Raw genomic sequence first — 14,973 nt, 5'->3', positions numbered from 1 at the left:
AAAGCCACAGAAATGTTTGTGGGGAAGATCTTTCAAAGAAAATGTTGATGCCATTTTTTTGTTGTAAAAGCTTTACATAATAATGGTCCTATTCAGTGCTGATGATAGACAATAGGAATGTGACTTAGTTACTAACATTGTCAGTTCCTGAAACAATGTTTCTGCTATCTGTAACATAACATTTCTGAAATCTGATTCCCCGTAATTCCCAGTAGAGCTATGTGTAGTTGCTAAATTGAGAGGTGGAGACTCTCCTCAAAAACGAGATAAAATATCCAAACAGCAACGTTGTGAATCACTACTGAAGTAATTGTTCTTGAAACAGAAAAATTGACCAAAGTACCAGGAAATTCTTTAAAATGGGAACTTATTTAAATTTCACTTAACTTTTAAGGGTTTTGATCGTGAATAATGAAATTGATTCTTTTCATGTTACAGTTAATCATGTACATGAGATACATCAGATTGAGACACTGTTTCCAGTACCAAATTTAAAGCTATCCTAGCTGAGACAAGAGCAATGATGGTGGGAAAATTAATGACAAATTATAACCTTAATCTCTAAATATCCTTTTTTTGATAGGCTTTATTGCAGCTGTTTCCATTACATTTTTTTTAATGTTGTGTAAATTTCAAAGAAAACATATTCTTGAGACAAAAATGAGTAGCTGACTGTCTTCATTTTTCCCTTTGTAGGCAACAAGTAACAGAAATCATATTTGTTTTAAAAGCTGTCAGTACCCTCATAGATTCACTTAAAAAAACTCAACCTGAAAATGGTAAGTTCTTGTTAAACAACATGGTTCTAAACAAGATAACATTATATCTGCCACAAAGAGATATTTATTCTCTCCTGTAGTAATTTTCACATAAATTTGAAAGAAAAGTGTAATCTGTGAGATTCAGTATTTTGTAATTCTGTGTATATGTAGGTGGCAGGTAGACTGAAAAAAAAGCCTACAGTTTTTCCAGTGTACCTAAAATTTTGTATAAGGTCCTAAGATATATTTAATAAAATACAAAACTTCAATTTGTCGTGTCTTTTATTAGATAGAGCTTGGTGTCTTCTAAAACCAGCTAAACAAAAAACCCTCCATAAAATATTTAATAAAATTCTTAAATATATGTAGTCTTGCTAGATCCTTTTTCTTCTCATGATACCTTTATAGCTCAATATGGATCATTCACATAGATGCACTCTGCAATTAAAGGGGTATATAAGTTAAATGAATGGGAAGGCTGTTGGAGACTTAACTTGCAGTCTTGCTTTCCCTCCCTCTGTAGTACCTCCTGTCCCCTGTATTCAGAAAGATGTCTTAGCTAATTGATGCCCAAGTAAATGGTTGACAGATGTATTAAGGGTTGAATTAAATGGAAGGCCCCAGTTGCATTTATAGTTGTGCGTCCTGTTCCTCCTGTAAGCTGCACCTACTGTATGCATAGAGCATTCCCACCAGAAAACTTAGTCCGGAGTCTGAGTTAAACCAGCTGTACTGGACTCTGCAACTCTGACAGAATTGCATATACAAGACTTCCCTCTACCTCCCTGCTTTTGATACTGTGAGGAACAGACAAAACCTTTTCAATCCTGAGGCAAACAAACAAACCAGCCTTTCCAGAAAAACACAGGCAGGTGGGTTTCCTGAAGGAGGCAGTGCCTCACTTGCAGCATCCGTGAGCAGCCAGATTCATGATGATGTGCTTTCCAAGGCTGATGGCAAAAGGCTGAGGGCAGAACTATGCCAGGACACATAATGCCTTTTGGCAAGCCCTGAAGGCAACTGAAATGCTGCTTTGGTGGACCTTGCTCTTAGAGGGGTAGAGTAGCCAGCTCAGCTGGACTCGTTCCCCACATCCCTTTTCTTTGCAATGAAAGAAATTCTTCACCTGGTCCATATATGGCAGTGATTGACAAACCTCCTGCATACTTTCTTATGAAGAGAACCACTGGACAAATTAGAGAATCACTTTACTCTGCTTCTTCGAGCTGTTAATGATTTTATTTAAGAAAATTATTAATTGTCTGAAATCAGGGTTTTGTTCTCTTTTGAAAACAGAGCTAAAATGGAGATAAGCAAGGAGGTGACTTCATAAATAAGATCAAATTAATTTCACTTGTTGGACTAACAAACTTTACCATGGTTATTTTTGTGTCTTGGTCCAGTGTTTGTCCCTCTGCTTTCTGTAGCTGTCATAATCTGGAATGATCTGAATTAATAGAAGGCCTCATTGCTGACAAATTTCCAAAAGTGAAATGTGTGTCCAATTCAATTTTCTTGCAATGGCTGAGAAAAGCAGGCAGAAAATGTATGTGCGTTATGGATTTAATAAAAATAGTATCTTTGACTTGTCAGTTCTTCATCCAGAAAACAGAGGGAATGACTCATATGTAGACATACAGGTGTGTAGCACCATTTTATGGATACCCCATCTGGCTTCCAGCTGCTGCTGAAAAAAAAAAAAAAAAAAAAAGTATGGCTCTCCTGCAAAAATCCTACGTCATATCCAAGAGCCCTGTACAGATGTCGTAGTGTCTATAAAGCACTAGGTACCTATGTTTAGGCAGCTGTATGTGCCCTTATTTATAAAATCTGTTGTAAGAATTTGCACAGTAGTAAGTGATTCAGTCTGTTCTTTTTCTTCATTGCAGTCGATGCTAACACATGGGCACAAGTTATCGCCTTGTACCCGACTTTAGTAGAATGTATCACCTGCTCATCCTCGGAAGTGTGCTCTGCTCTGAAAGAGGCACTGGTTCCCTTTAAGGACTTCATGCATCCACCAGCATCCAAGGTACAGAATGGAGAGTCTTGACCCCATAAAACTTCTTTTTTTTTTATTTTTGAAGGCAAAAAAGTATCCAAAAAATGTTTGTTCCCAGGTGAAGTTTCTCTGAGGAAGTCTCTTGTGACTAGTACTTTGGCAACCAGTGCTGACTGCCTTTTAACTGTACTAACAAGAGCTCAGTAATTCATGAATACAGGCTATATCTCAAAGGTTCCAGAGCGAGTAGCAGTGCAAACCTTTAATAAATTTAACTGAATAGTTGGAATCATTTATAATCTAATGTACTTGCTACAGTATCTTGAAGTGGTGATTGAAAAGTGGGCTTATGTACAGCTTGTTGTGTATGTGTTAATGATGTAATTAAAAATATTTCAATTCAGTCAGATTTATTAGGCTGGTGTTTTGCACCCTTTTTTTGAAGTACGAATTGTACTAAAATTTTATGCAAGATGGTACTGTAACATTCCATATATCTGTAACCAGCCTTTGTAAACAAAGGGAACTGATATACTTGTGTGTATAATAAATGGTACAGTTCTGTATAAAATAGTTGCATTTATTATTTAAATTCTTTTTAAAATATTGATAATGTTAAATGCTCGAAAATGTATTTATTATGAATAAGTTGTATGCTTGCATTTTTACTTACAGTTTGCCTTCTAAATTGCCAGATATGCTCATTCATATCTGATCATGTTGTTAGTTTTTGCTTAATTGAATGTATCTTCTCTGTGGCCATTGGACATCTAAGAAAGGGTCATATGACAAAAGATTGCGGCAAGCAGTCAGTAATCTGCTGATCTCAAACTTCAAAGTAGTTGACCTGAAATAAGTTTGGATATGCAGAAATCCACTGTAGCACTTCAACACTACCATACCTCACTTCATAATATATTTGTTCTGAGATGTTTGTTCTACTCAACTCTATCCATTTTTGTAGTTGCAGCCTTGCTTTAAAAAAAATACATATTTGAGAGATGTTAGCCTTTTTTGACCTTCTTGGCAGGTATCACAGTCTTTGAATCATGACCCAAGAAAGGTGATATCGAATATCTGAAATACTTGGCTGTAATATTTTGTTCAATAATTTTAAGTGCTTTGTTTTGTACTGTCTTTTCAACCCAAAAAAATTGTTCTAATCTTTTAATTATAAACTGTGTCTGATATAAAACCATGAGAAGTGTATTTTTGAAGGTAGTTACTCATATAGAAGTGCAGTACAATTTGTCATTGAGTAAATGTGAATTTGTTTCACGTAATACACAATCAAAGCAAAACACTTTTAACAGTATTGTTTTTAAAGTTTGTGACTTAGCACTTAAACTCCTATTTAATTATGATTTCAATAATGTTTCACCTGTATTCACATATTTTTAACCTGTGATGTGAAAGCACAAAGGCCAAATGTACAAAACAAAAAACAAAAAAGAAGAGACAGGTGCCTTTCTATGGATTTCAGAATTTCAGAGTTTACCTTCAGGTTTTTGTTCCTTAAAGTCTTTTGTAGATATTAAAAGAGATTATCATGCATAAGAAACGGTATTATATCTGTTTGCTTTACACTTCCCTGGCTAAAGGGACATTGATTGGTACATGTGAATAGATGCAGAAGTTGCAGGAGCTTCAAGCTGAAGGTGTGATGAACTGGTCAGGGTTAGAAATACCCTGCGTGAATAATGTTATACAAGCCCAGCTTTGTACAGCTTGCTCCCATAAGGCTCCAGTTTATGGTCATAGAATCATAGAATCGTTTAGGTTGGAAAAGACCTTTAAGATCATCAAGTCCAACTGTTAACCTAACTCTGCCATCCCACCACTAAACCATGTCCCTAGGTCCTTTTGAAAAGCTTTCTGTTTCAAAGTACAGTAGATATTAAAGAGGTTTCGAGAGCTTGCACATTTCTCTGTGACCAAAGTTGCATGGAACTTAAGTTGTCAAGCGTGGATAGTTTTTAGAGAACACAGAGTTTACATTAAGGAAACAAATGCTTCCAATTAACAGAATTTATGTCAACATAGCTTCTTTGGAGGAGCCGTTCCAGTATAATACAGAACTGGGTCCCACATACAGATAACAACATTGTCCATACTCTGAAAGTGATAACCTGGCAACTGCTTCCCTAATTAGTGGAAGATAAGTCAAGGTCTACGAGGTCATTAAAGAAACAAAGTGTAGGACAGGAAAGAAGGGTATTAATTTGGTTTAGAATATATTATCTTAGCCAGAATTTCTGGAAAGAGGCGTGCAGACAAAACTGTGGGTGAGTTTGTTTCTATTTAGTTTCTAATTGGTTTTTCAGTGATAACACAGATGCATTCTGTCCAATGAAGCACATCTTCAGCTTCATCTGTATTTTAAAAAGGGGCTGGATAAGTCTTTCCTGACTCTAGAGCTTAGTACTTTACCATCTGTGGACATGAATCTTCAAAAGGCTTGGAAATAAACTACCAATGATCTAACTTTCCTTCCTTTCCTCTTAATTACAAAATGAATAATATCTGTGCTATTTGAGGGAAGTTTTGGACACGCAAGCTGAGGCTGACCCTATTCAAACTGCTTTCTTGTATATAGTTTGAGAACTAAACCGAAAGCTACTTAGTTTAGAAAAGAGGTTTTTCCTTGACTAATTTTGTCTGTGAATAAGAATTATTCCCTTTACTGTGCCTTCTTGTCCAGCACTCACATATTTCTTCCAACTTGAAGTGTCTGTTTCTTTCTTCTATTTGTACCTTCTGCTAAATATTCTTAGGGCTTCTTTGATGCAAAGAGCATTTTTGAATATTGAAATTTCACATTTTTACATGTTTCTAGCAAGGTAAATCTTATTCCTGAAGAAAGTTAATTTAATTTAGTGTTACCTATTGAGTAGACCCATGTCCAAGTTCTTTTCAAGTCTGTAGGACTGCTTAGTCATGAGAAGTAAAACGTGTGAACGTTTTCAGGATTGGAGTCTGTATTGTGTCACTGAAATCAGCTAGAAAAGGGTACAGCTGACTGTACAGAAATGTCAGCTGTAAGTGGGAAGATAAGCATTAATTGCTCATTGAATGTAACCACAATCTTCACCTTTTTTCTTCTTCTCCCCAACTTTAAAAAAAGACATGGATTGGGAATCCAAAGAGAAAATGTGAGGGTCTTACAGATTATTAGAAGGTTCATATCAAGATTTTGGGTTACTTGGGAAAACTTGTATGTCTCAGTGCCATGACCGCTGCTTTAAGTACGCAAGGATTGAGGATTACAGAGTTAACTCCAATTAAGGAACAGATGCCTCACGCCAGGAACTTATTAAAAGTCTTATTCTTAGAAGTAACTGACAGTAGTTATTTGCTTATCATCAGAGATGCTTATCTAACTGGACATCCATTTTGTTCCCTTGTACATCTGCCTGCTTCCCTACCTGTTTTATTGGTGAACTGTGGAATGTTACTGGACATTAACCCACATGAAATACTTGGTCACTGTTAAGTTATTTACAAGAGCAAGTAGGAGTACATCTGTGAAACTTAAGGAGTTTATTGTTGTATTCTGCAGATGTTTGGGGTTTTTTTTCACCCAGGTTGAGTTGTTCTTGCCAAAGGACAAACCTTCTCATGGCTGGACTTGAACTCTTCAGGCAAGATATTTTTAGTGACATTAATGCCTTTATTTTCCTCAGCATATGGCAAACACAAATACTAGTCATCAATGCATTCTACAGAAATTAATTTAGAAGTGCAGGATACTACTCTTCTGGGGGCGGGGAGGGAACCCCATGTTTTCTCCTCATCCATTTCTGCACGGCTCAGTTCTGAGTCTTTCACTAGTTGTTCACCTCAAAATAGCAGCTTGCTACTCACTTCCTATGTAGGCAGGCATCTTCCACAGCTTCTTCTAAATTATTGTTAGCAGAAATGCCCCTCGTTCCAGGGATGCAGAAATTTCAGAAAATAAAATATACTGTGTGTATTTTGTGTCCATCTATTCTGATCTTTCATTCTGTCATGGCTCTCCATGTCACTTTTCAAGGGGCATGGGGAGTACCACAAAACGTCATCGTTTGTGTACACCTGCAGAGTACATGTATAGCGTTGTGAAGGAGTCAGCTATGAAAATGTGACTTGTGTGGTACCAATGAGTAACATTTTTCTTCCCCTTTTAGCTTAGTGAACTGAGATTGTGTTGTTTTAAGAACTCTCAGGACTGTCTTCCAGCTTTATCGATAAAATATTCTATGATAATGTACAGCGCTCATTATGAGTCTGGTTTGGTACAAAAAAACCATTCTCTCTTAATGATTAGTGTTTGCACATGCAGGTGAGATTCAGAATTTTCATCTCTAGCATCTTTACATGAAAATACTTAGATAGGGATGTAAACTGATTGAGACCTCACTGATTCTTGCAGCTTACTAAATAACTCTATTACAAAACTAACAGGATATGGACAGTTTTTCCTGGCCGCAGGTGATGAATAAATTCAATGAATAAGGTCTGTGCAGTATTTAGTTTATCTCAAGTCTCAGGAAAGAGCTTTTCAAACTCAGAGCTTCAGTAGGGCTTGTGCACCAGCATATAAGCACGCTTCCTGGCTAAGAATACTTCCCTCCCATGAAGGTTGCGTCATATTTTAAGAACTCATCAAATGTAAATCTTGTTTCATAGCTGAGTTGTAGTGTTCAGATTTATGTCATCTTCAAAGTATCTGACTGCTGGCTAATTTAGGACAGACAATGTTACGCTCTCTAGGAACCAGCTGCTGGGATCAAGAATGACTACATCAGCAGCAAGCGTGGAAAAAAAATTGATGGCTCTAGACAACTTGTGTAAGAAAGAGAAATTAAATATTCATGATTCTTAGGGTGGAGGGAGAACATCAAAATAAAAACGACTGGACTTGAAGAAGGGAGATTTCACAAAATTGATAGGTAAGATCTCACAGAAGACCGGTCTGAGGTAAGAGAGGAACTGAGGAGATAAGACAGTTCCTTGGAGATGGGAAGGTCATGACTGAAGGTACATCCCAGTGCAGGTGACGGAGACTAGCTGTAATAAGAGACCAACACAGTTAAAACGAATCTCATTGACTTCAAACACAAGGAGGGGAGACCTAAAGAAGGTGGAAGTTCAGATACCACCAAAGAATAGTGTTAACAGATAGGCGTGGAAGTAGATGAGATACAACTGTCAACTGACACAGAAAAAATACATAAGTAGTAACTAAGATTTGTGCTAAAAAAAGTCCTGACTATTTAAAAGAGGATGGCTATTGACATATCAAGAGGTTGTGTGTTTGGTTCAGATTTGCAATTTGTGTGTTGAATTTTTTGGTTTGTTACAGTGATGACTGATCGAAAAAGTCAAAAATCAACAGCCAGTGTATTGCTCGTGCAATTGTTATGAGTGACAGAGGTTGAAGAAGCTTACCTAGGAAAAGGAAAACATAAAAAAAAAAATAGAAAATAATTACACGTTGTCAAATTGACTGGGCCTGTAGAATTCTTGCTGGTATGTAACAAACTATCTGAGGAACTTCAGCATTTTTAAGGTCATCTTTGAAAATTAATGTAAAGCCAGACAAGTACCAGATGACTGAAAAAAAGCAAAACCAGTGTTTTAACTTTTTAAAGACAAAACGGAGAAGATGGAAATTATAGGTCAACTGGCCTGCCATTGATTCTTTTTTTTTTTTTTCTGACAAGTAAAAATTAAAATCTGTTGTTAGCATAAGCAAGATATCCATGACGTGCATAACTATTAAGTATGTGCTATTATTAAGTCACATAAACCCAAGTCTAATTTCTTTCTGTGAAAAACTGACAGATCTTGTGGATGGGATAAGAACTGGTTGCTAAACCTTGATTTTTAGTAAAGCTTTGGGCACTGTTTCATATGGCTCTTTCAGAAGCAAACCAGGGAAACAAAGTCTAGCTGAGCAGACAGGACCCTAAAAGCAAGCATTAGCTGATCAGGGTCAGAGTGTGCAGACTGGGATTCTACGTGTAGCTTTTCTGAATACAATATAAGGATAAGAGAGCGTGCTTACTAAACCGGTAGCAAACTGACATACATGTTACAAGAATGCTAAAAAGTAGGATTATAACACAGCCTCTCAACTGGCGAAATGGTCTCCCAAAAACGGGGATGCAATTCACCAACATGACTGTAAGATGCTGCTGTTTAAGCAGCAGTCAGGTTTTTCTATTTGGTTGTGCTGGCTTTCTTGTAGGAGACTGGAATTTCAAAACAGTGTTGATGGTTTTCCTTAGAAGATTGCTCCCGTGTTAAAGTGGCTGTCATTAACAACATCAAGAACTAGATCTGAAAACATGTTTTGCAACAGTTTTTAATAATAGAAGTGTAAAGCTAAGTCTTAAAGATCTTTTAAGCAATTAAAAATTAAAATTTTATACCAATTTTTTAAACTGATACATTTCTGTGCATAATCCATAATTTTGTAACATTTAATCTATACAGTGATTGTGTAATTGTCTTTAAAGCATAAAGTCAAAACTTTATTTAAATAAATCTCGTATTTTTCAGTTATGTATCAAACACCTGATCTCTACTCACACTGTTTTAAAAATTTCAACGAACAATGTATGTTATGTCTTAAAGAATTAGGTGTATATTAAAGACAGAATGGAATTCTTGCAATTGAAATAGTAGTGAGTGGTATTACCAGCAGAACAGGCTTTTTGTGGTGCATTGTAGGATGCATCAAATAGAACAACTGCAATGCATGAGTTACCATCCACTTTCAGAATGTAACAGTCCTCGTGTCCTGTCAGTTAGACAGTAACATACTAGAAAGTGATCCTTGTATTTCTGAGGTCCTTATTTAAGCATTTATGCCTTGATTATGAAACAGACTTGATAAACAGGATGAGATACCTGGGTGTTTCCTATGCTAACTGCAGCATTTCATTAGCAAGGGATGAGAGCGTTCATTGCTCGAATTTCCTTTATATTCTACTTTCAGAGGAGTTCTCAGACAAGCTTATTTTTAAAATCTGTATGATATGCTTTTCTCTCCATGTTAACACATTTATTCCCACTGGTGGTCCACATGCCTACCTTAAGAACTTTTTAAGGAATCTCCTTTGTCAAGCGCCGTAATCCTCTTTTCACCTGAAGCATGTTCCTTATGGAAAGGACAAGTCAAATACAGCTACCACCTTTTTTTTTCAATCAAAAACACTGCAATGTTGAAACATACTCAAAGGCCTCAGCCCGTACTGCCTGTCAGTTTAATGTTGTTCAGGGTTTTTTGGTCTGTTTTGTTTTCAGAAGGGATTGCCAATAGATAAATAAGAAAGAAAATCCCTTGTAAGTCAGGTATCTGTTTGGCATCTTCACAGTTTTGTTATTGAAGACCCTGATCTTCAAACTGGAATCATAACTGCTGCTCTCTGTGTACAGAATATCTGCCTTAGACTTGGCATGAGTCTCCATGACCAGTGATATTTCCGAAGTTGACAGCTTCAAGACTGCAGAGGCTGGTGAGGATGGGAGACTGTTGGAAACTTGAAACTTGACATTGCCTGGTCTGTTGTTTTTAATGTTAACTATTTCTTACTTGGAACCATTAAAGTTGCCAAGGAATTACTTATGTTTCTGGCTTCCTTCCCAGAAGACTCACACTTCTTTCCCCCATCACATCACAGGCTAATGCCTGGCCATGAGGGGATGGACTGAGAGGCTCCATAGAAAAATGGCAGCCAAAACTGGATTGCCACCAAGAGAGGGCCTTTAATAAGCACGGAGAGCAGTCTGGGTTTGATCAGCATGAGGGAACATGGAAGGGGACAGGAATATTATGTCCATAGTACTGCTGGCATGTACGTGTACAAAGAACTGGTTTCTGGAGTACATCACAACTATTACGTGCAGATCTACTTACAGAACATCTGCTCATGCCTGAGGGCTTGGCGTTGTAGCATAATCTGGTACTATCTTACCACTACAGTGAGCCCCAGAGTCTGCACATAGTGCTGCCCTAGAACAAATGAGGAAAGATAAACATTGATTTTAGAAAAGACATTTTCATTTTTTTCTTTTAAAATATGAAACCAATAACCTCAGTTACAGCTGTATGCACTATAATCTCTTAAAATTTTTAAGCGGTTACGTGTTGCCAAAGTCTTAAAAAAGAATGCACTGAACTGATGAATGGAGTGGCACAAACCCCTTCCTCTTCATACAGGAAGAATCAGGAAGCAAGTTTTTGAAGTGCTAAACCACAGTCTGATAGCAGTAGCTGCTTCTTGCAGTTCAATTTCACTTTAACTGGCTTAATTCAAACAACTAATTCAGACTTGGAATCAGATCAGGGATTAGAAGAGCTTGGGGTTTTTTTTCCCCTTCCATACATAGGATAGATCTGTGAAGGTGAAATCTACTGTATCTAAAAGCTGAAGGCAGTGCCAGCCAGAAACAGAGTTCTATCCTCTTTGTTAACAATATGTATTTCATGAATGTATCCAATACATTTAAAACAGATCAATCTAAGAAAGAATTATTTTGAATGCCATTTTTCATATTGTTCTACTTTGTATCCAAACAGAGCCCTATGGAAACTAATGAAGCGTGAAATAATCAAGAAAAAATGTACTCAGTTTTCTGATAAAATGTAACCATTTAGCATCTAATAAGCTGTAGAATTGTTAATTATGTAAATGTATTCCCTAGTTATAAAAGGTTGCCAGTCTTAGTGCAATGACTATATTTAATTACAAACAAACGTTTAAATAATTGCTAATGAAGTAATAAAAATAATTTGTAGAAGAGAGACATAGAGGTGCAAAATAAGGTTTAAAACATAGTTCCCTTATTGAAATCATCATTAAAAACAAGTCACTTTTGACAGAAATCATTCCTCCTGTAATCAAACTTACAAGAGGCAGTATGGAGTATTTGCTTTGAGAGGCACAAGTTGGATTCTTCTTCTGAGATTTAGGTAACTAAAATTTTGAGGTCTACCCCAAGATTAACTAGCCTGGCTAGTTAGGGAAGACAATTAGGCAGGCCTAGCAGGAGATCCATTCCACCCTAAAAGAGGTCACGTTAAGTTGCTACATGGAAGTGCCAGTTCTTGCTACGGCACTTCAGGCTTAGGCATCTGGTGTTTTGTGGGTATTTCTCAGTTTACTTCAGACATCTCAAAACAGGGAAGATGAATCTGTCAGTGGCTCAGCCAGCCACAGTAAATGCAACTGACTTTGCTGTTGCAATGTGTTGATGGTGCTGTAGTTTTTTTGAGCTCCCCTAAAAGCATTTTCTTTGTGGTTTTTTGTTTGCTTTTTGGTTTTTTACGTGTCCTTTGCAGGAGCCTACTCTGAGGCTTAGTTGTTTTCTTCCCCTCGTTGAGATCATACTCCAGCATTTATTTGTTGTGTCCTGTCTCTGCGAGGGACAACATTTGCATTAGTCTAAATACTTAGATGAAGACTTAAGAGCTCAACAGTTAGTGTAGAGAGTATAGCTAGCTCTTTTTGAACCTTAAATTCTCCTTGCTACTGATCTTTCTTGGTTTTCCATAGATTCTCCAGTTTGGATGAGCACATGACGTTATTGTTTTCATTAACTCAGTAAACTGAACTAAACATTTCCAGTCCTGCTACACTTTTGTACACTCCCTGTAAGAGAATTTTTCTGTTTGTTTTTTTTATATAACATTTAACTGCTGCTTGCTACCCAGTCGTTTCAGGTCAACAAGGTTACAGTTGCTTCTGATACCTATAAGTTGGTGCCTGAATGCTTATTTTTGGCATTTGAATTTCTCATCTCCGAGGAAAAAATGTTTGCTAGTAAACATGACTTCTTTGAAAGTCATTGCAATTCACATTCTCAGTAAAGAAGACTTGAATTGCTGAAAGTAACTAAGGGCACCAATCCTCAAAATCTGAGAGGTGTGCATTACAGGCTATGGGACAGCGCAAGGGAATCGTCAAGGTGAGTGGCTCCACCAAACATTCGGGTCTGGAAGTTTGCAGATTGGTACCTGCATCCATCTGCAGCCTCGCATGTTTCCTAACCTTTTAGTTGCTTTTTCATTGCCTTCCAGGATCTACTTTAATAACTTCTTGGACTTCTAGTTTTTAGATAAATGCAAATCTGAAAAGAAAATACCACTGCAGATGTTCTGATTTGCCATGTAATAAATAGTGATGTATGCTGAATATCTGCGGTTAGTTTTTAGAGATATGTGATAACAATTTAAAAATAACATTTTCTGCCTATACATCTATACACGGTAGACTACAAATATTTCAATTAATAGATTTCCCAACTTCCAAGAGGAAACAGTATTCTACTGTTGTTTACCTGCCCCTTCTTACTTTACTTTTACTTTCATCCAGAAGTGCTGATTTTCCTCATATAGAAATGGCAAACTCCTTGTCCAAGAAACTTCCTAAATGTACTCATGATGGAATTCAGTCTGTTAATTAATGAATATAAAAGAGACCTGAATTCAGGAAAACAAGTAATTGAGACAGGAAATACTGATAGTCTTGTCTAAAAGTTGCTTTACATTATATAGCTGAAGTGGCCTTAGAACAGAAGGGGGCACAGTAAAGGAAAAAAAAAAGGTAAAAATTAGCCCAGAATTTACCAAAACCTTCAATATTCTGACTAAGTATGGAGGACTTTTTCCACTATTAATACCTTTTGTAATCTAATCTTAGTTTAAACACATCAATCTGAAATTATTGATAGGAAAAAAGGTGTGAAAATATCTGGCTTTTGCTCTTTTTTTTTTTCTTAATAAACACTTACACTTCCCTAATTTTAGATTGTGTTTTTTTCAGAACTGGGTTTTCATGTGTGTGCCAACTTAACCGAGTAGGAATGGAGCATACGTTTCCTTGGTGCATCTGTCTCTCTGTAATTCTTTACCTCTCCTGAGTTGACCTTAAATAGCAGAACGATTAAGTCCTTCTGTCCCTGTGAGAAATAGTAATACACAGCTTTACTGAGGAAATTGGGAGAGAGAAGGATCTCTCTGAAGGAGATCAAGCAGTCCCTTCCAGAACCAGAAGCAAAGGACTCCAGAGTGACTGGATGCTTCCATTTTCTCAGCTGTAGAAAGTTATTTAACTTTCAGTCAGTATTAAAAACTTACGTACTTTATAAGCATACAGAAACTTTTGGCACGTGTTCTTCAACAGGATGTCACTGGTTTAAATGTCTTTTAAGCAAGCAATCAGTGATCTAATTGCACCTGATGCTTAATATAGGTATCAAAACAGGGAACTACATGATCATAAAGTATTTTATCTTTGTATCTTCTTTAGGGTGGCCATATCTTGGTTGCTTTCTAGTGTGACTTTCTCAACTAAAAATCTGTCGCAAGTTGTCAGCAAGGGCATTGCATTTTTATTCTCAACCCATGTTGTAGATAGTTTTACACTGGAAACTACAGGACTATTGTGTTTCATTTGAGGTCTGGCTGCAAGGTGGGTTATTCCCATATTCTGCATCACTGATGTTAATACAGTCTTTGTAAACTGAACTATACAGTTGTTTTTTAACTCTTGCAGCCTAATTCCTCTTGTGTATTGGTAGCTGTTTTTTCAACAGATTTGTTCGTAAGATCTGTTGGTGGTGAAGGCCAAAACACACTTGATAAAACTGTGTTTGAAACTTTTGTGCATTTGTAGTAAGGTTCACAGTCTGTTTCGTGGAGGCCAGTTCCTGGTATGGAGTAGTCGTCCTGGGGTCTACCTCCGTTTAGACATAAAAAGAGCTTCCAGGTTTTGTATTTGTATATAAAAAAACAAACAAAGAAAAACCCTTAAGAGTGCAAAACCGAATTAACTTAAAAAGTTAAAGCCCAGAATCAAAGAGTGCAACGTTTACTTTGCCCTTTCAAAGCCAGTGCCCTCCTTGCCTCGCACGTTAGCTCTGCCGCCTGCCCCCAGCCCAGCCGCGGTTCCCCGCCTTCGTCGGAGGCCGTCACGCCGCACGTAGAGAAGCGCTGGCGCGAGCTGCCTCTTTACTCCTGTGACCGAAAGACACACGTAATCAGAAAGCAGGCTGCCATTTCAGAGCCACCCTGCAGCCTTCAGGGCCTTCTCCGGCCCGGCCGCGAAACCTCCCCTGCCCTACGGGGCGCCCCCCACGACCTTAAAAGGGGCAAACAGCTCCTCCCCGCTGCTGTGCGGTTTCAGTAAAAGGCCCCTGTCTAAGGGCGCCCGTTCCGCC

The 14,973-nt window shown here is 37.5% G+C and overlaps 1 protein-coding gene across 4 annotated transcripts in view; it reads left to right on the top strand.

Annotated features, from left to right (window-relative positions):
• The window catches only part of MON2 (MON2 homolog, regulator of endosome-to-Golgi trafficking), a 67,909-nt gene extending 54,074 nt beyond the window's left edge, over positions 1–13,835 (top strand). The window contains exons 32-34 of one of the 4 annotated variants that reach the window (XM_035889361.1): positions 697–779; positions 2,651–2,793; positions 10,189–13,835. In XM_035889361.1, coding sequence (XP_035745254.1) covers positions 697–779; positions 2,651–2,793; positions 10,189–10,230 — 268 coding nt within the window. In that variant the 3' untranslated portion in view covers positions 10,231–13,835. Of the gene's footprint in view, positions 1–696; positions 780–2,650; positions 8,223–10,127; positions 10,155–10,188 lie in introns of those variants that run through there. The other 3 variants (XM_035889363.1, XM_035889362.1, XM_009649656.2) reach the window with 3 other exon arrangements.
• Positions 13,836–14,973: the final 1,138 nt, after the last annotated feature.

The sequence above is a fragment of the Egretta garzetta genome, unplaced genomic scaffold (genome assembly GCF_000687185.1).
Source record: "Egretta garzetta isolate BGI_Z169 unplaced genomic scaffold, ASM68718v1 scaffold502, whole genome shotgun sequence".
Taxonomy (NCBI): domain Eukaryota; kingdom Metazoa; phylum Chordata; class Aves; order Pelecaniformes; family Ardeidae; genus Egretta; species Egretta garzetta.
The sequence above is the reverse complement of the archived record's forward strand: the minus strand, read 5'-3'. Positions and strand labels throughout refer to the sequence as shown.